Source organism: Phaeoacremonium minimum (assembly GCF_000392275.1).
Source record: "Phaeoacremonium minimum UCRPA7 unplaced genomic scaffold PA7_03_scaffold_27, whole genome shotgun sequence".
In the NCBI taxonomy this organism is placed as follows: domain Eukaryota; kingdom Fungi; phylum Ascomycota; class Sordariomycetes; order Togniniales; family Togniniaceae; genus Phaeoacremonium; species Phaeoacremonium minimum.
Window position 1 is genome coordinate 361,864 of NW_006920934.1, and position 25,396 is coordinate 387,259.

At 49.3% G+C, this 25,396-nt stretch overlaps 4 protein-coding genes across 4 annotated transcripts; 2 read left to right on the plus strand and 2 right to left on the minus strand.

Moving 5' to 3' along the window:
• Nucleotides 1–767: 767 nt before the first annotated feature.
• On the plus strand, nt 768–1,983 carry UCRPA7_401 (putative integral membrane protein; the record flags this gene model as incomplete). Its single annotated transcript, XM_007912997.1, has 2 exons — nt 768–1,342; nt 1,419–1,983. The coding sequence occupies 2 exons, from the start codon at nt 768–770 to the stop codon at nt 1,981–1,983; spliced, it is 1,140 nt and encodes a 379-aa protein (XP_007911188.1).
• Nucleotides 1,984–14,580: 12,597 nt separating this feature from the next.
• Nucleotides 14,581–15,714, plus strand: UCRPA7_402 (putative amine oxidase protein; the record flags this gene model as incomplete). Its single annotated transcript, XM_007912998.1, has 1 exon — nt 14,581–15,714. The coding sequence occupies one exon, from the start codon at nt 14,581–14,583 to the stop codon at nt 15,712–15,714; it is 1,134 nt and encodes a 377-aa protein (XP_007911189.1).
• Nucleotides 15,715–16,178: 464 nt separating this feature from the next.
• Nucleotides 16,179–16,566, minus strand: UCRPA7_403 (hypothetical protein; the record flags this gene model as incomplete). The annotated part of the gene is made up of 2 exons (XM_007912999.1): nt 16,179–16,273; nt 16,335–16,566. The coding sequence occupies 2 exons, from the start codon at nt 16,564–16,566 to the stop codon at nt 16,179–16,181; spliced, it is 327 nt and encodes a 108-aa protein (XP_007911190.1).
• A 2,496-nt stretch (nt 16,567–19,062) lies between these two features.
• On the minus strand, nt 19,063–19,324 carry UCRPA7_404 (hypothetical protein; the record flags this gene model as incomplete). Its single annotated transcript, XM_007913000.1, has 2 exons — nt 19,063–19,194; nt 19,250–19,324. The coding sequence occupies 2 exons, from the start codon at nt 19,322–19,324 to the stop codon at nt 19,063–19,065; spliced, it is 207 nt and encodes a 68-aa protein (XP_007911191.1).
• Between the last annotated feature and the right edge of the window lie 6,072 nt (nt 19,325–25,396).

Consider the following 25,396-nt stretch of genomic DNA (forward strand, 5'->3'; position numbering starts at 1 on the left):
ATACGCTGCTGACCCGCAGTGCCCGCCTGTTTGGAATTGGCCTTTGGGGTTGGATTTGGATTTTGTTAGGGGAATCCTGGCGCCCCTGGCTCCTGGGGTGACGACGCATTTTGCTCCAACGGGCGCTCCAACGGGCTCACACGACCCCCGACGCCCGATCCGCGCCTACCATCGAATAGGGTAACAGACAGCGTGCCTGTAGCCCCAGAAAGGGGGAAGTCCCAATGCAAATGCCAACGCTCACGCCCACGCCCACGCCAATGGCCCATCCATGTGCATGTGGGTGCCCGCTGTGAGTAGTCGGACTAACGTTAGGGGCCACCAGCGCCGCTTCAGCCGTTCGGTGCGTCTTACTCGTGTGCCGTAACCGTGTGCTCCAGTCCAGTTTAGTCCAGTCCAGTCTTTCATTCATTCATTCTCAGTCGTCGGGTGTCAGCAGTCATTGTTTCGATTTTCATTCTTCCTTCTCCCTACCTACTCCCTACTCCATACGCACGCCCAGCACACACGCGCCTGTCTCCTTCGCCTTTGCGCCGCAGCGAGTGCGCCGACAAATACACCACCAGGCAGGAGGGCATGCTCGGGGCCTAAAGCGTTGTTAGACCCCCAAAGGAGACGCGAATCATGGCGACGGCTGAACCGGATCTGGGGAAGCCTCAGTTCGCTCACCATGCAGCGGTAGAGCCGGTCGTAAGTGCCTTCCCTCTACAACACCTGATAGTTCTCAGAAGAAGTCGAGAGATGCTAATTCAACATGTCGTCCACAGATGATCGTAGGGATTATGATAGCATCGTGCTACATCAACCGGCTACGAGGCTATTCCATCATCCCTTCCCGCAAGCAAGATGAAGGTCTTCTGGGCCACGACAAGCTGGGGCTGGAGGACGAGGAGGCTCTGCTAGCCGATGCCGACGATGAGCAGGAGGCATCCCCGGCAGCATTGTCCACGGCGACGGCGACCACATCACATCCGTCAAAGAAGCGAAGCTGCTGCGGCATGGTCGTCCACACTCCCAACTCCTCCCGCTACGCAAACTACTGGCACAGCCGATTTATTCAGAAATTCCCCTTCCTGGTGGAAATGTTCTACTGGGCTGTCAACCTCCTCTTCTACGTCAGCGTGAAGCAAGCCAGCGAGCTCATCTTCGCCACCGACGGCGTATGGCAGACGGCAGAAAACCATGGTGTTGCTGTGCTTGCATTGGAGCACGAGAGCCCTTTCAGCTTCTTATTTCCCGTGCGAGAGGTGGATGTGCAGCACTTTTTCAGGAATGGGCACCAGGGCATGCTGACGGTCCTCAACCGGGCTTACTCTCTCATCCATATTCCTGTTACTGTCAGGTAAGTTGCCAGCGCACTTGGTGGTGGCTCTCGCTTAGATCCTTTTCCGATCCATTCTAACCCGGTGTGCATCTAGCTTCCTGGCCTGGTACTACTACGCAGCGCCAACCTTTGAGCAATTCGCGGCCGCACGGCGCATGATGACCTTTACGAATCTATTCAGCTTTGTTGTTTTCACGACCTACCCTTGCATGCCCCCGCGCCTGCTGCCCAAAAAGTATGGCTTCTTCGACACCGTGCGCCGCGAGGACGCCGAGTCCATCTACGCCACCAACAAGTTCTTCAACCAGCTCGCTGCCTTCCCCTCGCTGCACTTTGGCTACGCCTTCTGCATCGGCACCGTGCTGATGTACCACTCCGGCATCTTCCGCCGCCGCCTCGCCCCCCGCGAGAAGCGCATGTCCAAGCTCTGGCAGATCTTCTTTGCGACTCTGAGCATCGTGTACCCGGCCTTCGTCCTGCTCATCATCGTGTCGACGGCAAACCACTACTACCTGGATGCGCTGGCGGCTACGGGCGTTGTGGGCGTCGCGTGGCTGTGCAACCGATCTTTGCTGACGCTGTTGCCGCTGGAGGACCTCTTCCTCTGGGCCGTCAAGCTGGAGAAGCCGATTCCTACCACCGGCAGGCGGAGATCATAGGGCGTGCAACTACGGCTCCAATTCATGCATATATATTCAACGCGGCCTATATATATTTATATAATGATGCATTACGCCCACGGAGTACCGGATTTATTAAGCGAACAGTTCGATCGACCCAACAAGCCGGCCGTTGAGGGAAGCTCGGTGAGGAATCGACGGCAGCGGGGAAGTCTGGGACCAAAAAGCCTAACGGCCAAATACACATGGGTACCGGGCAACTAAATCTAAAAGACATGACTCAATGTTGTCACAACATGGAATACTGGATAGTTCAGATTAAACTAATTTAATACCACATTTTCAAGGGATATCTTCTTGCACTATCAAAATGTGCATGCGGGCAAGAGTGGTTCACAAATTGAGCAGAAACGCTGGTTGATGTCAGCTTTATCTAATTGGCTTGCCTCATTCAGCCACTGCACACTGCGGGTTTGATTGTAATGCCGCCGCTTACACTGTCCGAATAGCCTCACTCATGCAGGAGGTGTTCCCAATAACAAAATTGTAATTCAGCGACTGTAAAGGATTTCTTAACCATGACAGTCTATGAATACAATGACGACTGTTGTCTCTGTCTGCCTAGTTCTCAGCCTATTGTAGGTTGCAGCTGAGGCCAATATTGTGGCTGCGCCCCACGTGATGAGCTGGCAGCCAGCCTTACCAGATGTATCGTCAATGGTAATTCGCTCTTCATGTTGTCGAGTTCCGCATAGTCCTCCATTCTATGTTCTGTTTTTCTTGTTTCTTTGTGTTTTCTTGGTTTATTGAGCCATGGAGTACCCAGCAACCCAGCAGGAGGCTCAGGATCATATCGAGCAAATCAGACGGACTAATCACGCTCGGCAGTCGGACAACTCTGTCGAGAACCTCCAAGTCGCTCTTCAGCTGTACGGCCTTGAGTATTCTGGAAGCTTTTGGCCGTGCGTTGCGCTGATATTTTTATAGTCTTTCCGAACAGTTGTACAGGAGCGCAACCCATTTCTTGTTTGAATTGGTTCAGAATGCGGACGACAATGTCTATGCCGAAACCCCGCCATCGCTGCGGTTTCACTATGAGAACCGACACCTGTTCATCTCGTGTAACGAGGTTGGCTTTTCGAGGGCGAATGTCGAGGCCATCTGCAGGCTCGGCCGAAGCTCGAAAGTTGCTCAATCCAATGACATTGGCCACATTGGAGAGAAGGGCATCGGCTTCAAATCCGTGTTCAAAATCGCTGATGTTGCCTGGATCAAGTCCGGGCATTACTCATTTAAATTCGACAAGTCTGAGCCGCTTGGGATGATTACGCCTATCTGGGCAGACGTTCCCTTCCCCGAAAATGGCATGTCTGGGACGACAAAGATGTGCCTGCGCTTGTCGGCCGATAGCGATGAGGCGTTGCTGATTCGAAATTTGAAGAGCTTTGAATCGAGATTACTTCTTTTTCTCAGAAATCTTAGTTTTATCGAGATCTCGATCAAAGAAGAGTCCGGTGATGAATTCTCAACTTCTATCAGCCGCAAGATCCAGCACACTGAGACCAAAGATTTGAATATGGTGTCTATTCAGCAAGACAATTGCTGCCAGCACTACTTGGTCTTGCGACACACGGTCGAGAATATGCCCTCGGACCCAACCCGGCCCGGATATAAGCAATCAAACATCTTACTTGCTTTCCCAGTCAAAGGACAAGGCAAGCCTGTGTTACAAGTTCAGGAAGTCTTTGCTTTCCTTCCCATTCGAGACTATGGCTTTATGTTTGTCATCCAAGGAGATTTCTTACTCGTTGCAAATCGTGAGGACATTGACAGTTCGAGAGCGTGGAACATTTCACTTGAAGAAGCCATCCCATATGCATTTCTCAAGGCCGTCCTCGAGTTCAATAAGCAGGTCCCTCTTAGATACAAGTGGATGCGGTACATAAGCAAGTGGCGCGAGAGCCACGAGTTCTTCTCAGTGGAGCTATCAACGATGGAGCTTCTACGCGAGCAGCCAATCCTCGAGTCAATGTCTGGCGAGTACAAGCAGCCTCAAGACTTATTTATCGTCCCTGAAGCGTTTTGTGGAGATCGACTTCACCCCCTACTCCTCTACAAAGAGACGGAGCAGAGGTATCTCTGCTCAGAGTATGCGCGTCGTGACTGGCTCTCGCTTGAGAAGTTAGGTGTCCGTCACTTGACGCCGGACGACTTTATGGACGACCTGGAGTACTATCTCGAACACTACAAACTGGATTATCAGGCCAGCACGGACGATTGGCACACTAGTCTATGCCAATCTCTGCTAGCACTTTGGCAAGGCGACATTTGCATATACAAGGATAGGCTGAGCAAGTTGAAATTGATCCCGACAGAAGACGGCTCTTGGGTGGCACCTAAAGACCAGAAATTGTTCTTTGCAAATGTTACAGACATAATTGAGCTTCCTTTAGGGTTTCCAGCTCATCTTTTACCTTCAAAAATAAGGAGAGATTCTCCGAGGGGCAAGCTTTATCAGCGCATGGGAGTCAAGCTATTCACCCCGGAGGAGTGCTGCCGTACAATTGCCGACCTTCATGCGGATTCGCTATTTGATCCAAACTCTCTCACACGGCCTGAACTCATATCTCACGCCCACTTCCTTCATAAGCACGGCTGGAAGAATGCTTCCAGAAGGCGCTTTTGGTTCATCTCTGCGGATGGAACTTGTGCCCTGGGGAGGGAGCTCTACGTCGAGTCGAGGAAAGAATTTGGCTCCCACTCTTGGCCGCTGAAGTTCACATCCACGCTACGATTCCTTCACGATGACTACCAATTGTCTGCATCGAGCGAAGCTGAGTGTGACGAGGACTGGGACGATTGGCTTGCTGAAGCCTTTAATTTTAATATATATCCCCCACTGGTGAAGTCCAGCGCAAACGATGCGTTTTCACTTTCCGCGGACTTCCGTCTCCTCATGGCAGTAGCTCCGGCTGTGTACATCTTGGGCCTTCTCAGCAATCAATGGGATCGTTACGCTCCTTGGATAGATGAGGCAGTGGCTATGGAGGCCACTCACCTCTGGGAAAAGTGCAGCAACCGTTTGAAAGCACAACTGGGAGAAATGCGAGTCATCTGCATGTCCGGAGTGGTCATGCCCCTCAAAGCAACGACGCTTCCTGCCAGTGGCATCTACAACAGCCAAGATCCTCATGAGCTCTTTCTCGATGTGCCGAATCCGGAGCACCCAAGCTGGCTTTTCCTTCGACATCTGGGAGTTGATATAGCCGCGGAAGGAGGCTCGTACCTCAAACAGCTCCGGGCGTTATGCGACCAAGACATTCGGGTTTCTGATGCGACTAGGATTTACCAGTACCTAGAACTTGACGGACCTAGTGGCAAGGAGCTACGGCCAATATTTGCCAACGAACGACTGATATTCATCCCATCGAGGATCGAAGGCGCATCAGGTACCTGGGTTAGCTCTAATTCATGTCGTTGGACTGGACCTGATACCTTGCAAAAGACCTCACTTCTTGAGCAGTACTATCCCTCCTTGCACTGGTTCTTCCGTTCAGTATTAATGATAGACGACGCTGGGCTAGCTGAGCTGATACAAGAGGCGTTACAAATTAGTCTCACTGATGATTTAGACTACATTGCAAAGCTTTTTTCGTCCATCTCCAAGTCAGCACCTGAATCCGATGACTCTGTGGCTATAGAGTTGATAGAGAAGTTGGCTACAAGTCGGGTTTTTCCAATACGATCCAGGGGGAGTAGTCTGCCTTTCGACAGTTTGCTTTCTGCTTCGAAATATGACATATGGCTCATCGCAGATCGGCCACATCTTCATCGAGCCTTTGACGGCATCATAAACCTTCTCGCTTTTGATCACAAACAAATAGGAGACATGTCACAACTCGTCAAGCTGTTGAACTTGGATCGCAGATTGCTTTCAGAGATAGTGTCGGAGTTCATCATGCCTGATGGAGACTCTCATATCCATGAAGATTATACTCTGATGATGAGGTCTAAGGCTCCATTGATTGCTAGGTACAAGTCCTTCGCCGACAACCAGAGCTTGCTTTTACTAACCTGCTGACAGCATGGCAAGTACAAGCAGTCCCGAAAAACGCCGAGAAATATATGAAGCATTGCGTACTATGGATGTGTTTGAGGCGACCCGAATAATGATCAATTGGTCATTCACGTCAACCGATGGGTCAGCAATTGAAAGTCACGCCGAAGAAGGACGAGTCAAATTAGAGTACGGGGACCCATCAAAAAACCTTTCATTATACTTGACTTCTCCGGATATCGCGGCTGGATCACCGCCGTTAGAGCTCTTGGAAGAACTCCTCAAGTTCTGCAATATCGAGGACCCTAGTAAAGCCCCACTGATACATCAAATACTCACTATCAGTGAGAGGTCCCGTTGCGTTCAGTTGCTTGAGCGCCGAGGAGTTCTCATCGAATTTCTCGACGAGCCCTTAGATTATCACTTGGACTCTACAAAAACAGCAATGCAGCAGTCATTAACTACCAACAATAAGCGCCAAGCGAAGAAAAATCTTAAAGATTTCGTGAAAAGCGTTGAGAGTGCCAGTTCCGTTGAAGCTGCCTTGGCGCGAGACTGGTCTCGAGACAATCATGCCCTCCTCGCGAAGATTTCAAGCTTGGACAACCAGAACCATGAGAACCTCTTGCCTATCTTGGGCGTCAAAAAGGCGGGTGTATTCAACCTAAATCATCCTAATCAATCTACCGACCTGTCTATTTCTGATTTAACGATTTCTGATCTATTTACAAAGTTGCGGACAGAACACAACGTAATGTTCGAAGCAATATATGTCCCTGTCTCCAAGACTGGCCGGCCCTGGCTGCATGTTTCCGCACAAAACTTGAATAATGTCGAGGAAGAAGCTGCGTTTCTCGGTGAATTGACTGTAAGAGTTTACACTTAATACTCCACTCTAGCTCCACGAGCTGACATGATCTTTAATAGTTTTCAAGATTGTTGGAGAGCTATCTCGGGGACGCCTTTCAACCACATCGCCACTGGACAAGCGATCTGCGAACAAAGGCTGGCTACCCGCCCTATGATCCCGACAGCATGAGCGATACATCATCCTTTACCATTTGTGATACTTCGAACTCGTTCTCGTCATTTCTCAAAAACTCTGGTTTCAACAATCAGAAGTGGAGGGCACGATCTACGTTTCATATCGAGGTCATTACTTCCAATGGGGACCTCACCGAGTCCAGTTTTTATCTTCGGGGATCTCAAATGGCAAAGGTAAGAGTCTAAGACAAGATCACATTAAATATCTTTATTCCTCCTATCAATCTGAGCTTTGCGATATCGGATATCGAAATGTTCGAATTGGAGCCTGGTTGATAGCTTGGTCTTCTGCGCCCCTATCTTACTCGTCGCTAAAGCTATCTTCTAACCAATTTTTGTTACAGTCTCAACGGATGTCTTTCGCAGCCAGCGGCACTACCGTGTCCGAGGTGTTTATCCTTGTTCGCATTTATGATATACATGAACACCCCAAAATTGCTATATTTGTCGATCCATGGAATATGATAAACACCGGATCGTTGTCTGTGACTAACATGGCTTCGCACCGCCTCTCCTTTGAAAACATCCCTAATCACTTGTCGTTTGAAGGCCGAACAATAGGAAGCTTCAAGCATAGCCGTTCGAAATCAAAAGAGAAGGTATTGAGTCGGGGTTTGAAGAAGTACATGAAGTCTTCCACTTCAAGTACAACACCAACCACTTCCGGTCAACCGTACGTGTACGAGCCACTCAAGAGATTCCGTGACATTCGGCTCTTTGAACTGCTCCCGGGAAAGTCTGATGAACCATTGAAAGCAACAATAGTGACAACGTCTCTGAGCCAACACGAACAGTACGAAGCAGTCTCGTATTGCTGGGGATCTCAGTTCAAACCGTATCAGGTTCTTACTGCACATGGTTCTCTATCAATAACACATTCCTTGAACGGCGCACTCAAGCGACTAAGAAATACCGATAAATCCGTGCTTCTCTGGGTCGATACTATATGTATAAACCAGGACGATCCCAAGGAAACGAGTGACCAAATCCGCCTCATGCGAGATATTTTCCAGGGTGCATCCAAGGTCAATGTGTGGATTGGTGACACTGTCCCTGGCAGCAACGAGGCGATGCAGACCCTGCTCCAAATTCGAATGAAGAACGCTAATCTTCCCCAATGGCCAGAGGATATACCAAAAGTTCCTGAATCATGGCAGTTGCTTAGGTGCCCGGACATGAGCGACCCTATTTGGTCCAAAATTGCAGCTATTTTTGCAAGAGAATGGTTTATTCGAATCTGGATAATCCAAGAAGTGATATTTGCTTCTGAGGTGTTCATATACTGTGGCGATTGGTGTCTTGGTTGGGATGACTTCTATGAAGCCCTGAAGATCATCATCCAAGAGAACCCTACACTACGAGATGATAGCCAACTCAAGTCACACAATCACCATTCTCTTGCCGCTTACACTGTTGGAGCTACAAGAGAGCTATATCGGAATCATCAATCAGATCCACAGCATACTCTCCTCCAGCTTCTAGAGCTCTTTTCTTACTCCAAATCCACTAGACGCCAGGACAAGCTCTTTGCACTTCTGGCGCTTGCCACGGATGGTGATGAGGCGGTTTTTGACCCGGATTACATCTCGTCCTTGGACACTGTGATTCTGCGATATGCCAGCGCTTTTGTAAAGAATGGACAAGCACTGAACCTGCTTCAACGTGCGGGTACTTCAAAGTCATTCAAAGACCACTCTTGGATCCCCGATTGGTTGCGAAGCGTGCACCCAAGAACGATCTCCACTTGGCTCCCTACTAGAGGTGCATTCTCTGCAGGGGTTACAACACAACTGGTAGCGACTGTTCATCACGGAGATCGGCACGTCCTTGTCGTGAAGGCAACTAAAGTCGACAAAGTTGCTAAGGTCGGAAACGTAACGATTTTTGACAGCGATGCCATCACGTACGTCAACTCAATACGGCAACAAGTACAAGCACTTACCTCCTATCCCACCGGAGAGTCACTTGATGACTTAGCCTTTTGTATACCAATCGGCAGCGCGTCTCGGCCACACCTCGATCCACTGACGGACGAGAAATCGACATACAAGTCTATAGCGACGAAAAAAGACCCAGCCAGTATAAATATGGGCCCAGAAGGAGCACAAGAACAAAGTCCTAACAATGAGGTTAGTTTTGGACTGATGTACAGTGAGGTGAAATCAGGCCGCCAGTTCCTTAACTTCGCGGAGGGGTCAGATCACACTCGTCAGAAGACCTGGAGATACTGGCATACGGCCGTGGCATTCTCCAAACGGCTATCGGTGGCCAAATTCTTCCTCACAGACCGCGGGTATGCTGGCCTGGTCCCACATGACGCCGAGATTGGGGACCTGGTTGTTGTGATACACGGCGCGTCAACGCCATTTCTTGTTCGGAAGGCGAAGAACGGGGATTATTACCAACTTATTGGAGAGTGCTATGCTCACGGACTGATGTATGGAGAAGGACTGGGGTTGGCTAAGACAACGCAAGAGGAATTGTATCTAATCTGATAAATAGAAGGACGAGGGTCTTTGTTTGATGGTAGATATGTAGTATGAATCAAAAACGCGAATGTGCACATTTATCTTGTTAAAACTGATGAAGTGCGATGTTACCAGACCCAATGCCCAAAGGTTGAACAAAGATGAGTGTGCTGTGTGATTGCGGCACGGGAAAAAAGTCCTTCCTCCATGTCATCCTCATTCACGCGCCTAGAAGGAGTGTAGAGTAAGGGGCGAGACCTTTATTAGTGTTAAACATAATCTGAAGCAGTCAAGGATAACAGGATGTCGACCTGTGGTTCAATGCGGCTGGATTCGTTCTGGACGAAGGACCTAGAAAGCTCTAAACCCGGTAAATCACCATAGCTGATAACGGCAACGGTCACAACTCTAGAGCATTAGGAGAAGGTGTGATTGTAATTGGTTCATAACTCTCTCCATATTATTGCTAATGCCCGTGTTTATGTACTTGACTAAAATTTTACCCTCCCCGGTTGATAATATTAGAACCCTGACTTTGTTCAAGCGTTGAGAAAGGACTTTGGGTCTGTCTTTTAGCGTTCACACCCTTGAAATCTCTGCTTTAATTTAATTCGCTGTTGATGAAGCTGATCAGGCAATCTCTAGAGCCCAAAATCATTGATTTGGAGTTGGTCGACCAAATAACGAAAGGCGAATCAGAATAAATTGTAACTTGTTTATTACAAATTGATGACAACTTGAGCACGAAATGTAATAGTGTAAGATCACTGCTCGAAGATGAACCTCCGCATGGTCTTTACGGTCCCAGTGGGAGGTAGTCCTAGCCTTGATGCCGCAGTGCTGCAAGTTGTCGTAATGGAATACTTCTGTAATCAATAGTGCAGTGTGCTTTAGGCCTGATGCAGAGAAATCGAAATGAGCCCGGCCTTGCATCGCCTTTCCATTAACCGGGTTGAAAAGACACGCCAAGCTGTTGCATTGAGGCGAGCCTAGCCTGGGTGACCAGGTGACAGGCTAAGATGGAAGGCAAAGAGGAAGGTCAAGAACAGAGTAGGGCAGGGATTCCACGTGTAAATGGCATGTCAGTTGACCCGTGCGCTCATAGTAGGATCTTATTCCACTTGGATTAATCACACCAGCTTGAATCTGCTACATGGATCCTGGGGCAGAAAGCAGTTGTAAATAGTCTGTTATAATGGGTTAGGCCAACTCGCTCTGCTATAATGTACCATTACTCGGGCAGGATGTGAGACAGAATTTGAGCCCCTGATATCAAAACGGCTATGCTTGTACGAGTTGTGCAAGGAATGAGACGGCATGATAACCCTCACAAGTGAACCGACATGTTGCCGGGTTTGCAGGGCAAAATCGAGAACTTTGGGTCTTCACCCTTTTACCAGAGTCATGTTCGCGATGAGGTAGATAATAATCTAAGTCTATGAAGTCTGTAGAGGGTTATTTGACTCTCATTTATCACTATATTTCACCGTGACATCCCTGGTGCGCATGATCCCATGCACTGGCTCCATCTTCTGCAATATAATTTCCTCGCTATTCGCGTCGGATGGCATTCCATAAGCGTAGACGCCGTCAGCATCGGCATCATCCGGCGAAGCGGCATGTGATCGAGCGGTGTGGACACCAGTGTTCATGGACGACGATTGCGAGTCTCCAAGATGGATGTTGTTCACGCGAATATCGTTCTTAGTATGTCGTTCGAATTCATCCTCCATACTTGTATCGGCGATGCCTGTGCGCCTCTTGCTATTGGCATACGCACTGCTGCCACCTCTTGCGCCACCCAGAGGAGTCCGATCGCTTCGGATGTATTGTTGGTGGCTAGGATAGTAACCGGCAGAGCTATTGATCTTCAAAACTCGTCCCACGAGGGGCTTGAGGAAGGAGGCGCAAGCTGCGATAATGCCAATATCGAGTTGGAGACTGCTCAGAAACGATGGTGAGCAGAGATCCTCATCAAATTAGGGCGTTGTCCTGCATTTTGGGGAAGGGATGCCTATTTCTTTTGGTTGTCTGTGTCCAACTTACTTTTGCCAGAAATGGACCCAATAATCGAAAGTAGCGTCTGGGTCACCGCCAGTGGTGAGCATGAATACGGCTTTCAAGATTCCCATCAAGATGGCACTAGGATAGAGTCGGTCAGTTCAGTGGCGTCTTGAAGGACATATATATCTGCAATCCAATGTCACTAACAAGTATCCAAGATTTAGAATCCCTATCACATATAGCCGAACTCGAAGTTTCATTTTGAGGTGCCAAATGATAGGGATGGGAAGAGCTCCGAGACACACATCGGTCATAATGTTGCAGGCTGGCAAATAGCTTGTCAGCATTATTGATACCCTAAGAAGCCATTGCGATGTAGCGGAGAGAACTCACAGATGTTCCAATAGACGAGATCGACGAAAACGTTGAAGTCGTGACACCTAGGGTCGAATGGATTCATCCACTGAAACTCCCACCAACCCGAGTATGGCGTGCAATAAACGAATAGCCATGCAATCGCCTGGATGGAGTATGCAATGACAAACCCTAGAGAGTGAGGGAATAATTCAGTCAGACTTCGTACAAGCAAGAAGAAGCACGCCTAGAGTAGAGTTAGGAGCGAAATACCTATGATTGCGTAGAGTGACCACCGATACCACTTTAGCTCACGATTCAGACGCAATAGACTAATCGCCATGGAGATTCTGAGAAGCCCCAAGGCAACTCCATCTGATAAAACAGTTTTCCAAAATGATATATGTTCGAATTTGACTCGATCTTCGACTGGTATTGTCAAGCCATGGTGTCCCAGGCCATAAGGTATTTGGAGTACCAAGCAGATCCAGGAGCCCAGTGCAAGGGCCTGCGTATATTTCTGGTCAGCAATGTCGCGGCAGGCTCGTAATCTATATAAGGAATCAATAACAGGTCAGAACTCACAGCGGATGCAATGATGAGCGCATCGTCAACACCGAAAGCCCTGACCAACACCACCCTAACATATACACGCAAAGAGACAAAGGTGAGGGCGATGAAGTAGAAAACGCCGACCACCCCAACGATCCTGCCCGCATTGCTGGCCTTGACGTACTCAGGGGGGAACGTGTCCATAGTAATGTTCGTTCATCAACAAGATCTAAGAGATGTGAAGGAACATGACCGCTGGTGATCGACACTCTGCGGTGGGTCCAACTCGATTTTAAAAGACTTGACTGTGTAGATGTCTACATATGGACAGGCACCCGCCATGTGGGCATATCGATGCCCCTGAAGGCTTCGCAAGCAGCTGCCCAAATTTGCATTTTCCACACTAGCGATACTGTTGCTTTCAGCCCTCAGGTCAGAGGAAGTGCTACGTAACAGGGGCAAGCTGGCTGGAAGAACCAAGGGGAGGGCCTGCTACATACGGCGTGGAAAACATCCATCGAAAGTTAGTCCATGTGCCAAGCTCTTGCTCTGTGACATGTTCAAGACTGTTGCTGCGTGCTGCATCTACCACGCCACAGCCCATGTCCCCTGTGGCACAGCCCACCTTCCGGGCCGATCAACCGTTCTTTCTTCTCCTTTGTTCCTCAACGAAGCTATTGCACCCGATCACGTAGAGAATTAAAGAGAAATGCTAGCATTTCAAGAATTCCATTCTTCGTCCTTACAGTTGCACAATCTATGCTGCATGTTTCCAGCACGTAAAGGCGGATGATCAGCGGTACTTTTGTTGTGGTGATCCTGGTGGTTGATGCGACTAGTTCAACCAGGATTGTGCGGAACTGGGCCGGTGGTTCCTGATCGTACTAAGAGATGTACTGCACAACACTATCTAAACCGGCCCCTTTCCCCCACAGAGTCCGGCCACTCGGCTAACGCGGGTCAACCTTGGCCTTCGCTAAATGGGATTACTTTTACATCTGGATCCACAGAATATTCAAAAGAACACGATTAACTTATGGAGAGTCGACACAGGTGATAACGTTAAATCGGTGTTGGTTTCAAAACGCGGCCAACGCAGCATTGTGATTCGCCTCACCCCTGGCTGCGAGTTCTCGGCAGATTAATTTCTAAAGTGAAAGGATCTCACTAAAATTCACGCATATCAGATTTCAAAGGCGATTATCCGGGCATCTCTTGCTCAAGATAGATCATACAGAGAGCATTTTCGAAATGGCCATCCCCAAATCTTTGTGGAGCGCAAAAGCCATTCAAGTACATCTTGATGGCGAGATTTTCCTCGATCACAAGCTAGTGCAGACGAAGGATGGACGGGGCTTGCTGCATGGAAGGGGGCACCTCCCTGGACCCTGTGCAGCGAAAATCGATATGGAGCAAGGGTATTGGTTGGCCCACCAGGATGCAACCTGAGAGGCACCGAGAAAGCAAGACAAGACAATAGTACAGAATAAACCAGCCGAAATATGCTCATTTGTTTAGGAGCAGGCCTGTATGCAATCTATGCTAATGCTGTCGCCGGTAAACCGGAGGAATCGGGTGAGTAGATGGCTGGTTTGGCCTTAAAATCTCCGATGGTCCTCCAGAGCAGTACCTGACATGTGTTCCATCTCATTGCCGATCACCTGTGCACCACAGCAACACTGCAGTAGCCTCAAGCATTCCCTCACGGTACTGTGCATACGAAGCGTGGCGCTCTCTGACCAGCATGTTCAGCGGCAAGACATCTGCGGGCTTGAGCCTCGTAACCACACTTCTCGTTCAAGGGGTTACAGCTGGCCCAGCTGGCTCGAACTGCTGCAGCCAGACCATCTCTCGAGATGTGGTAGTGGTCGGAGGCGGAGCGGCCGGTGCTCATGCCGCCGTGTGGTTACGGGATCATGGCAAGTCTGTGGTGCTTGTGGAAAAGGCTAGCCAGCTAGTAAGTCTTCATCTATAATCTTACGTCTCCGTTCTTTGTTAGAACCGCTCGGCTGGTAATATCCTCTGCTGTTACTAATTTGTCCGACCTTACAGGGTGGCCACACAAACTTCTATGATGACCCGGACACGGGCAAGGTCATCAATGTTGGAGTGCAAGCCTGGATGGAGTACAAAGACACTTTCGACTTTCCCAATCGCATGAATGTATCAACAAGTGGGTCAATGCAGTTCACTGCGAATGAGAACAAATGGATCGATTTCAATACCGGACTGCCTGTCGCTGGTTATGTCGCCCCTGGGGCAGAAGACCTGTATCCGGCTCTGCAGAGGTATCTCGATGTCCTCGAGAAGTATGAGGATTTCTTGCTACCCGACTATTCCAAATTCCCCGAGCCAACATCCATCCCAGAGGATCTGCTGATTACCTTTGGCGAGCTCGTGGAGAAGTACGACCTTGAGGCTGCTGTTCCCCAGATTTGGGACTCCACTGCCCAGGGCCTTGGTGACACCATGGGTGTGCCTGCGATCTGGGTAATGCAAGCAAGCACGACCCCCATGGTCCGCGCGTTGCTGGGGACAGCCGCTGCAGCTGTACCACCCTCTGGCCGCCTTTATGATCTTTACGAGAGCGTTGCCGAGTTTCTCGGAAATGATGTTCTGTATTCAAACACGGTCGTTAGGGCGACCCGACAGGAAGGCAAGGGTGTTTATCTCACCACGAGCGATACCAACGGCAAGATATCTTGCATCAAGGCCAAGCGCCTCCTCATTGCCTTTGAGCCCACCGCCGAGAACCTCAAGCCATTCGCCATTGACGAGACAGAGGAGGACGTCTTCAATGAGTTCGAGTATTCTACAGTCTACGCCGGCATTCTACGACACCCATCTCTGCAGATCTTCACTGCGTACTCTAACAGGTCCCCGGCTCCCGGATCTACAAACTACACCGTCTTTCCCGTCGCCTCTCAGGTTGGGCGCATTGACTATCTTGGTGGCACGAAAGATCTGTTCCAATTTACGGCCGTCGGTACTGAGGATGAGACAGCCGAGAGCATGAAAGAACTTATTGCTCAGACCATCGACACTCTGATCGAGGCAGGAACTATTCCTGCATCCAACGGCACCCTCGAATTTCTCACCTTTGCGAACCATGGCAAAATGCACCCTCATCTATCGGCTGATGTTCTTCGCGGCGGCTTCATTCAGAAACAGCTTGCCCTCCAGGGTCGTCGTTCTACCTGGTTCACCGGATCAGCCTTTTCCGCTCCCTTCTCGACCGTCTTATGGGAGTACAATAATGTCCTGTTGCCCAGCGTGATCGAGGGAATATAAGATAGGAACCAAACTGACGTGATGTCCTTATGCTGTCCTCACAGCCTTACAAAATGAGAGCATATACCTAGAATTATAGATCATACTATTCAGCTTCCTTTGTAACATCATACTCAGTCAACATAATTATGGACATCGGAGAGTTTAAGCCGTTATCAATGACACATCATAATATCTTCACAATTTTCGATTTAAATCGACTTCTTCGTAGACAGATCTACCTCTTGCTTCAGTTCGAATCAATCAATCCCGGTCTTCCCAGATCATCAATTACGGTGAGAATTTGTTCAAGCCACATTAAAGTTCGGATCGTGCTTCTCTAAACCTGAGACTAGATATTTTGATATCATGTGACAATAGGCATGAACCATGCTGCGCACACTGGAGTTGGCATACTGCCCTCCTATCAAGACTACCAACCTTGAGCTCTCCCATCTTGACGACTGCAGTCGTGTGATTGATCCTTAGACTTGGACAGCCCTTACAGCTAAAGTCATGTTGCTCAAGAACTCCTGAGTTTTCAGTACCTGAGGCCTCTTGAAAGCGATTCGCTCCTCTTCTAGAGTGGAGTCAATTTCTATTGCGTTCAAGACGTAGGTGGCTGGCAAAAACAAACGTACCGAAGAAAGCCTTGACCCATTTCTTAGGCGCAGCACCAGCATCGTGGTCCCATACTGTAGCCAGATACAGTCCGGTTGTGCCGTAAGTACCTAATTGCTGCGCTGCGGAAGCGTTGAAGGTTGGGTTGGCCGCCATGGCATCCTTGACACGCGCAGCACGCGCTTTCGCCGCTGACTCGACAGTGACATATTTCTCTTTCTCGTCCTGGTAAAGACGCAAACGGTGAGCCATGGTTGCCCAGATCTTGGGATCAAAGTGGAGGTCGTCTCCCGAGTAAAAGTCGTTTCGGGACAAAGACCCGTCGAACTCAATTCTGTCGTGCGCCTTGAGATCTTCAAGATGAAATGTTTCGTTAGGAGTGTCTGATGTCGAGATTTGGAAGTCGAATACCGCCTGCACTGCATCGTCGAATAAATGAGTCTCGAAGTTATAGCCTCCAGAGATAGCGTGCTGAACCGCTTTCAGGTCAAGATTCTTTCCAGAGCGAGGAAGCCAGCCATGGTTTGCTAAGGCATTGAGTCCGGGGCATGGCGAGCGACCTGTGGCAAGTACACAATATGGTTAGGTACTGAAATTCAGAATGTATAGTAGATGGATCATCTATATAAAGTTACTCACTATCGTCCTGCTTAGGTGGATGCCAGTCGTGATTGGGAACGCAAGTTGATGCTGCTAGGCCGAGAATGCTAGCGACCATCATAACTTGGTGAATCTGCATAGTGAGACTATATCAACGAATCCTTGACTTGGGTAGTAGGTTTGCGATGTTCAAGTGTCAAAGACTCGACAAACATGTATGGTTCCTGGCGCACCTGATTTAAATATGCGATTTCTCAAGCATTCGGACTAGAGGGAGACCTCCCCAATCTGTCGTACGCATATCAAATCGATGCCGTTTGATTGTTTCCTGACGATCAAAGCGTATTCGCTACTGTAAATTCGTGGCATTCGAACCGCAGTAAACGCTTCTAGCGAATACGCTGTTGGCTCCCTTCCAGTCGGACAGTCGCATCTCGCCAATCAGCCAGCACCTAATTGTCATGGCGCCCATCAATTTAAGCTAATATCAATGGTTTCCTTTGAATCACAACGGTTTGGTGCAAGGCGGCAGACAATCTCGGTTGTCTAGGAGATATAGATGCACGAAGCGCATTGTTTTGCGCACGCAGGGGGCAGTAGCCCGAATCTCTATACGGTGCAAGGCAATATATGTCGTCTGGCTGCGTCATCGGCAGAGATAAGCGCTATAAAGATACGAAAGCAAACTCCGAAGGGGTTTTGTGACTACAGAGAAGTGGTGGCACGAGCATTGTAAGCACTACAATGTGTTATTTACGGAGTAATTACTATGTGGAGTACAGTAGAGCAAACACCAGGATTATATTGCACTATTTGTAGAGCTCGCAAGATTCAGATTGTATACGAAATACAAACATTGTCTTCCCAACGACCAATGAATAAATTTGACTGGCCTCAACACGTGCTCCAACACCTACCAGATAATTAAGGGCTGTCGGTGGTGTGGCCTCATTTGCGATGGTTGGTCAAGACGAATAATCACTCATATTTTAAACCCGAAGCTGCGCAGCAAACCTGGAGCCTTGGAAATCTCGTTTCTCTACCTCTTTTATCTTATAAAATACAGTCAACGTTGAAAGTTAGCCAATCTACTACCCACCCACTGCTAAAGCCCTGCGCTAAGCTGCTAGCTAACCTGAACCTTTGGGGACCGCATACCCGACCTTGCTTAGGTAAAACCCCCTACCTTAACACGCCCGCAGAACCTTGATTCACTTACAGCACGCTTTTGAGCTCTGTTGTTGGCAGCTTTGGGGGCTGTGGCCTTTGGTGCGGACCATCGTGAGCTGCTCAAAAGCGTAGGCAACTTTCAGCAGAACACCGTCAGAGAACGGCTTGCTGACGAAGGTCACGGAAAAATTGTGTCCAGGCAATCAGCATCGTGGCCCACATTCGCCAAGCTCATATCCTGCTGATGCGAAGATGGAGAAGACTCACGGCATTCCAGGCCCAACCTTGATCAGATTTGGCCAGCCTGAATCCTTCTTGACTGGAGAACCCTCGGGATAAAAGCCCATTGGCACTGCGATCACAGGAGCCCCCAACATGGCCGAGAGATCATTCGTTGTCCCAACGCCAAGGGTACCATGAGGACATTAGCCTCATACTTTTCCATTGCTCCGGTGATAGCTCCTTTTAAGCTCAAGCTATTTCCTACTTGAGAGTATTCTTGTATTGATCACTGTCGGTGTCAATCGCGTGCTCCTAAGCCTATAGAAAGTTCTTGATGTCCCGCTTAAGATAGTCCTCGTCCTGGCAAGTTTTTGTGAAATTTATGATATTGTCGGCTAAATGGAGATTATTAGAATTAGTCTGCAGTTTGCTGAGATAAAGAGCAATGTCTTATTTGAAGTGAGCTGCCCGCAAAATATTCTTGTCATCTAAACTCAGATTGTAATATCCGTCCAGATCTGGATAGTTGGCATTGTCTACAATCTTCACACCATACCCCTTATTGAGATGGCTCGTTTGGGGAAATTAATTGTCTCGAATCGAAAAGCACTTTGATTTAAACAAGAAAGTGGTGTCTCAGACAGAAATATTTGATAATCTCATACTATTGATGGTTGAATGATTCAGTGACTGCTCATTCTTGATCAAAGGTATGTCTATAGCAAAGACGGTATCATTGTGTATCCCATAGTGAGACTATTTTTTGTTGATATGTAATGCCTCCTTTACCTTCTCGACCTTTGATGTTTGCTTCGGAGCTTCTCCGAGCCCGTACGACTTCTTTTGTTCCGGATCTCCCGAAACTGGGTTGGACTGATTGCCCTGAGCCTAGGAGTTATTGTAAACTAGTCATCCTCTGTCTACTTGAGCCTAAACAACTCACCTTGTTCAAGTCGTCCTCAGCATGTTGAATAAGATCATGCTCCGCAACAGCGGCTTCGTCTGTGATTCCGCTCATAATGGCAGTGCAGCTCTCTGGATTCCAAGTTGGCCAAGCGTGAAGTTTACGTTTGTAGTTTGTTAGAGGTACTTCAAAATTTCAGGAAGTGAGAGGGAAAGGAGGTCTACAGAGATCGGTATCCCTTGGAAACTATATCAATCCAAATACTTTACCTTCATACGTCATCTCTATTCATGTTCAGTAAGACGTCAGCAGATGATGTGCCCACGACGTCACTTGCAGGTGATGGTGTGTTGGCAGCAAAATATAATTGATTCGCGATATCCCCGCACCAAGGATCAGCAAACTCAAATACGCCGTACCACAAGGCAATTATTGTTATTGTCCCGTGATATCCCACCGAAGCTCTTTCATTCGTACATGGTCGCCACAGATAATGAGCAATTTACTAATCCAGTGACCACGGAATATACCGTAGAGGAACTAGTGATGTCAAGTGAAGAAAGCGACTTATGTGTGGTAGACAGCTTGCAGACGCGTCAGGTTTGCAGATATGCATCCGGAAACTCCCTGAACTCTCGCATAATCTCTAAATGAGAGTGAGCGAGGTGGGCGCCGCCGCTTGAGGCTTGCCTTGACATGTACTGCTCTAATTGCTACCTGAGTCCTGCTGCTGCCTCCTTGAGGTGGCTGTTGAATAATGACAACTCGCTTACCTTACTAAGTTGTAGTAATATAGCTAGAGACTAGGACCAGTGCAATGTGCAGAACGAGACTACCAACATAATATGCATCAAATTCCAGCCTTCTGTTGCTCGGAGTCATATAAAAGAGTGGTCAGCCTTCCAACGATCCCAAACAACACTCGATAAGCTCGCGGTATCTTTTGGAGACTCGTCCTTGCCATGGAGATTCTCAGCGAACTGATACTCATCTGGCCTTTCCCTCTCGCGACGAACCCTGTACTTCAATGCTAGCTCAACCACACTTTGGTATCCCTGTTTGGATGCCCAGAGCAAGAGGGTATTTCCCTTTGCATCTCTTGCCTCGGCAAAACGTCTGTCATGGTCAAGAAGCAACTGTACAAGCTCCTCAGTTTCGCAACCCGTATAGCCAGCTCGCTTGCAACTGGGCCCATCGTCTATGATCGAGCGTGTCGTGTCTCCTTGTTCATCGAACAAGCAGCAAAATAGGTGATGGCCCTTATGATTGAGGCTGTCATATCGTGCGCCGCCTGCGAGACAAAGCCGTGTCGCTTGTACGTTCCTTCTGATGATTGCGTGCTCCAGAACAGTCATACCGTAATTGTCCAGTTGGTTCGGATCGGCGCCGTACTTCAGAAGAATATCGACTACTTCGGTCGCATCGCTCCGAACTGCTCCGTGTAACGGCGTTAGGTCCTGTTCGTCGGCATCGTCTACGGCGGAGCCGTACTGAACCAACATATCTACAATTGTTGCCGCACTATGTCCGTTCTGCATAGTGGCGGCTAGATGAATTGGCAAGCTTCGATTCCATGAGTGGAAATTCGGGTCGGCACCTCTCTCGAGCAGTAGCTTGACGCAAGACTCGTCGCCTTCCCACGCAGCAAGGTGCAGTGGTGTGTGGCCGGACGAGTCAAATGGGTGGATATGGGCGCCCGCATCCAGAAGCATGGCTGCCATCGCTGCATCTCCATGACAAACGGCCCAGTGTAAAGGTGTGTGGCCTCGACTGTCGGGCATGTCCATGTTCAATCGTCGACTGCTGCCGGCGTGGTGGCTTAGGAGTGCTCGAAGTACGCCATCATAGCCACACATTACAGCAACAAGTAGTGGTGTATAATCAGTGTCTCTCTCGCGTCTGTTGGTGTTGACGCCGTTCTCGCCCTGGAGGAGTCGCACAGTAGAGGCATGATTATTCCGTACAGCAGCGTGTATCGGCGTGGTACCTCCCTGGGAGATGAGGTCAATGGGTGCGCCCAGCTGGATCAAAGTTCTTGCCACCGACTCATGGCCACACTCGGCAGCAAAATGGAGCGACTGACTAAGATTGTCATGAGCGTGGCTTGTCCAGGCATAGTGGCCCATAATGGTGTTCACAGCCTCACGATGCTCATTGTACAGTGCACAATGCAGAGCTGTGGTAAGGCCACGATGACTTGAGGAGTCATCAAATGACCCCGAAGAGAGAAGAATCGTTAACACAGACGCGTGGCCTCTCTCAGCTGCGAGATCTATCGCGGTCACTCTTATACTACTGTCTGAGGCATTTCGCATCTCTTGCCACTGGCGAAAGACAGGAGTAGCAAGGTCTGCCCTTACCTCGGCGTTCACCGGCGCCGCAAACTCCAACAGGACGCGGACTATGCTGCAGAAGCCTTTCTGTGCCGCAATGTGGAGCGCAGTTGTGCCAGCGTCGGAGTACTTCGTGGTATCAGCCCCCAGACGGAGGAACGAGCGGACCTGCTCTTCATCTCCTAGGCGCGTAGCCCGAATGAGTTGTTCGCTGAGGAATGACAACTGCGACTGATGCCTGACAAGAGCTGAGACTTCCAAGCGTTGCAGCTGGGTTGCCTTGAAAGTGCGGGAGCTGTGCTCGAGTAATCGATCTCGGGGCGATTCTCTCTGTCCAGCCTCCTCGTTTCGTGGCACTCGAAGGAGTCGTCCGCCTTTATTAGCAGCAAACTGGGGATATGTAGGGACTAATTCGTCGGGTAAAGATGAACCAGTACTAGTATCATCTCTAGAAACACTGGCGCATCGAGAGTAGGTCGTGCCTACAGCTATCCTTGATTGATCCCTCTTCGGCCCTGGCTGTTGGGAAGGATCGCCGTGGCTATAGCTTCCAAGACATGACTCCGTGCTGTTGGAATCAATAATGAAGCAGTCTGCTGGCTGCTCTATATGTATACAGTTTGGTTGTGGAATTGAGAATGGTAGGATACAGCCGCCAAATGGTGCTGGAGTCGGTACTTGCAGTTCAGATGTTAGATCCACAAGCAAACCCCCGGAGGTGCCGTGTACCGCAGAAATAGGGGCGGGAATAGCCGGGTTCTCGTCTGGAATCACAGTTTCGGGCCCGGGGTCATGCGGGACGGCTTTATTGGCACTGATAACTACTGTTGTTTCTGTGTCGCCTGTCGGGGATGGAGCGGGGGTGTAATACTCGATGCCAGAGGGCGTGGCGGCAGCTACATCGACGATGGTATCAAGATCAGCCGCCACAATACTTATGGTGGCAGTCGCTCACCTAGACTCCCTAAGATGGGTTGGTAGGCAGCCAAGGCGTTGTAACTCACCTGGTGAAGAGCAACTCTGTGGCGTAGAGCCCGAATCTGGTGAAAAAGTATGCCTCTGCCGCTTTGCGAAGCGCTCCAGCTTCCCTGGCGAGACTTGACGTTTTCTCACTAGGAAGTCTGTGCGTTTGTTGAGCGTCTTCATCCGCTGCCGTCGAATGCGGATCATTGCCTTCATCTCCTCGGCTTTGACGTTCTTCGCTAGTCCCCAGAGCTTGAACTGCGTCTTGTATTGCTTCTCTCTAGATGTCAAACTCGTCAGACTCGTCAGAATGTCTCCCGTGTGCTCGTCAATATAGTGCGGCTACAATGGCACGGACAGGAATTGGGAGATGTCCACTGACGTCGCAGAAAATCCATGATCGGCCTTCATTATGTCCATAACCTCGGCCAGACCCCTATTTTCCAGCCAGTATAGCTTGTAGACTGTTCCCTGATAGAGGTCCCACTGGTCTCGGCACTTTGAAAATGCTTCGCCATGGTTTACCAAATGCCCTGTGGCGCGGGGCATCCTGGAAAAGTCGTGAGAAAGCGTGTGGACAAACATGAGACAGTTCTACCCTCGTACCCTCCGGTTTGTTTCTCTTCCTATAAGAAGACAAACAAGACAACGACCCTGGAGCGTTTGCCGTGACTTTGGCAGTGCTCATATGCACTGGCACTGGCACTAGCACTCGCCGAAGGGCCCAGAGCCTGTATATGAGTTCAATCAGAGTAGCACTTCTGCACCCCTAGGCGAACCATTCAGGAGCTAGATGCAGGCAGACATTCAAGGCGTCCAAACCCAGAATTATACAGAAGTAGATATAGTGCGATTGGATACGTTCTCGGGACGTAATCTGGATTTGGGCTGTACGAAGGGCTGAAAATCTATACTATAGGTATGTAGTACCGATTCTCAGCCCTTGTAACAAAAGTGCCAATGCGTAGTACGGCAGGGCTCATCCATCCATCAAAAAATGCCGTTTCCTGGAGACCGGCCTTACGGCCCAAATAGCCGCAGGCCCCCGACACACATCATGTCGGTAGATCACGGTGCATACCTCACTGAGAATATCTTTGCTTTGGCCTTGTGGTCGGTCAAGAAGATTTACCATCGAAAATGTGTGCCTAGACACCCAATTATCACATGATCTCCAAGTGCAGTGATTGAATGCTCACCACCCTTGGCAAGGTTCTGACCAGCTGCGCACGACCTTAGAGACCCCATGTTATCGATTAGCTTCATCCCCGGATGGCCGACCCGGCTTTCTCATGCTAAGGTCTGGGATTACTCTCATTCATTGAAGCAAGACCCAATTCATGTTACTATGGTCCCGGCTTGAACTCCGGCAGCCTCAGCTCTAGCCTTGTTCGACCAAGGGAATTGCGGGCGGGCCTTGAGTATTATATACTGACACGATTTCGGAGACGCTTAGCTCACCACGACCCGTCGATCAGGCTGAGCTGCATAGTACGCTACTTGAGACTTTTGTGTTTCCGTCCGTCCATCTCTTTGCGCTCGCCTTTATCTAACCCACAGACGACATTGAATTTCATACCTCAGCATCGCTATCCCGGTTTCTGTCCATAAACAACATAGCTGGGAAAGAGACCGAGTTAGCAACGTTAGCAGAATGGACAGAAGTCTGTGAAACCTACATTGGCCAATAACCATGAATGTATCTGTTCCTCATGTCATTCCTAACCTTTGCAGAGAAGATATCGACTTCTTGCCGCGTCCAGCCAAGGGCACGAGTAAATAAAGCCATGCTGAGGCCTGAAGCTCCTCGGCCAAGATCTTCATATGTCCACATTCCTATCAACGGTGACCTATTAGCGCCCAACTTCTGCTACTTGGCGTCGATGCATGGAGATTCTACCAACCCATTTCCTTGAATTTCTTGTCTCTTGGCCAAGGGTTCGAAGGCCATTTGTATATGGTCTCTTTTACATTAATGAACCCGGCATCTGTCAGCTGCTGCTTGTAGAACTTCGGACTGTCTAGGGGGCAACCAAAGATGGCGGCAGCCTCTAGCATGTAGTCCGCCCACTTCTTGGCCGCGCTGTCGGGCGGCACCGTATCGTCGTCGCTTTTGAAGTCAAGATAGATGTCCGCAATTTCAATCCATCCACCAGGACTGAGGTACCTAGGGTTTACCAAGTTAGCACGTTCTCATTGGCGAAGGCGTCGTTGCGTCGTTGCTATAGAGGCGAGAGCCAAGGGTTCTGTTTACTCAAAACTCTGGCCCATAAACTTAGGCCAGTCCCGTAACGAGCCCGTCAGCATTCGCGCGTATATAAAGTCAAACTTGGTCGAGAAGGTCCATTCATCCTCAAGATCATCGAGGTAAAATGTCAGATTCGGAGGAACACTGTATTCGAGGGAAGCGGTACGGCAGGTCAGCAGCTTTTCTGATGCCCAGCAATCAAGGCTGTTGAGACACACAAGGCAGGTTGGATGGGGCTGAGGTCCACTCCCGTGACCTGATGTTTTCATTTTTATTTTAGTGATGGTTCTTGGTCTCCATTGATCATTCACGATGTGTGACGTACATGCGTTTCCGGATGGTCATCGGCTGGGAATGTCAGTTGGCACGGCATTTTTGATATGTTGTAAGCCTGCAACGTACCAAAATCCGTGGCCCAGATTCCTGTTCCGGTACCCGCGTCCAAGACGCGATTAAGAGGCTTGTCCTTGCCGGCAGGGCATGTGTACAAGCTCTCGTCGAAAGTCATGACAAAGAGATGATGCTGTAGGTCTAATTGAACAAGATCAGCCAAGACAATCATGTCTGTGTATTGGCAGTGAGGAGGGGGCTGATGCCCGTACCTAGCCGGTTGTTCTCGTCCTGCTCCCTGGCGATTAGCAT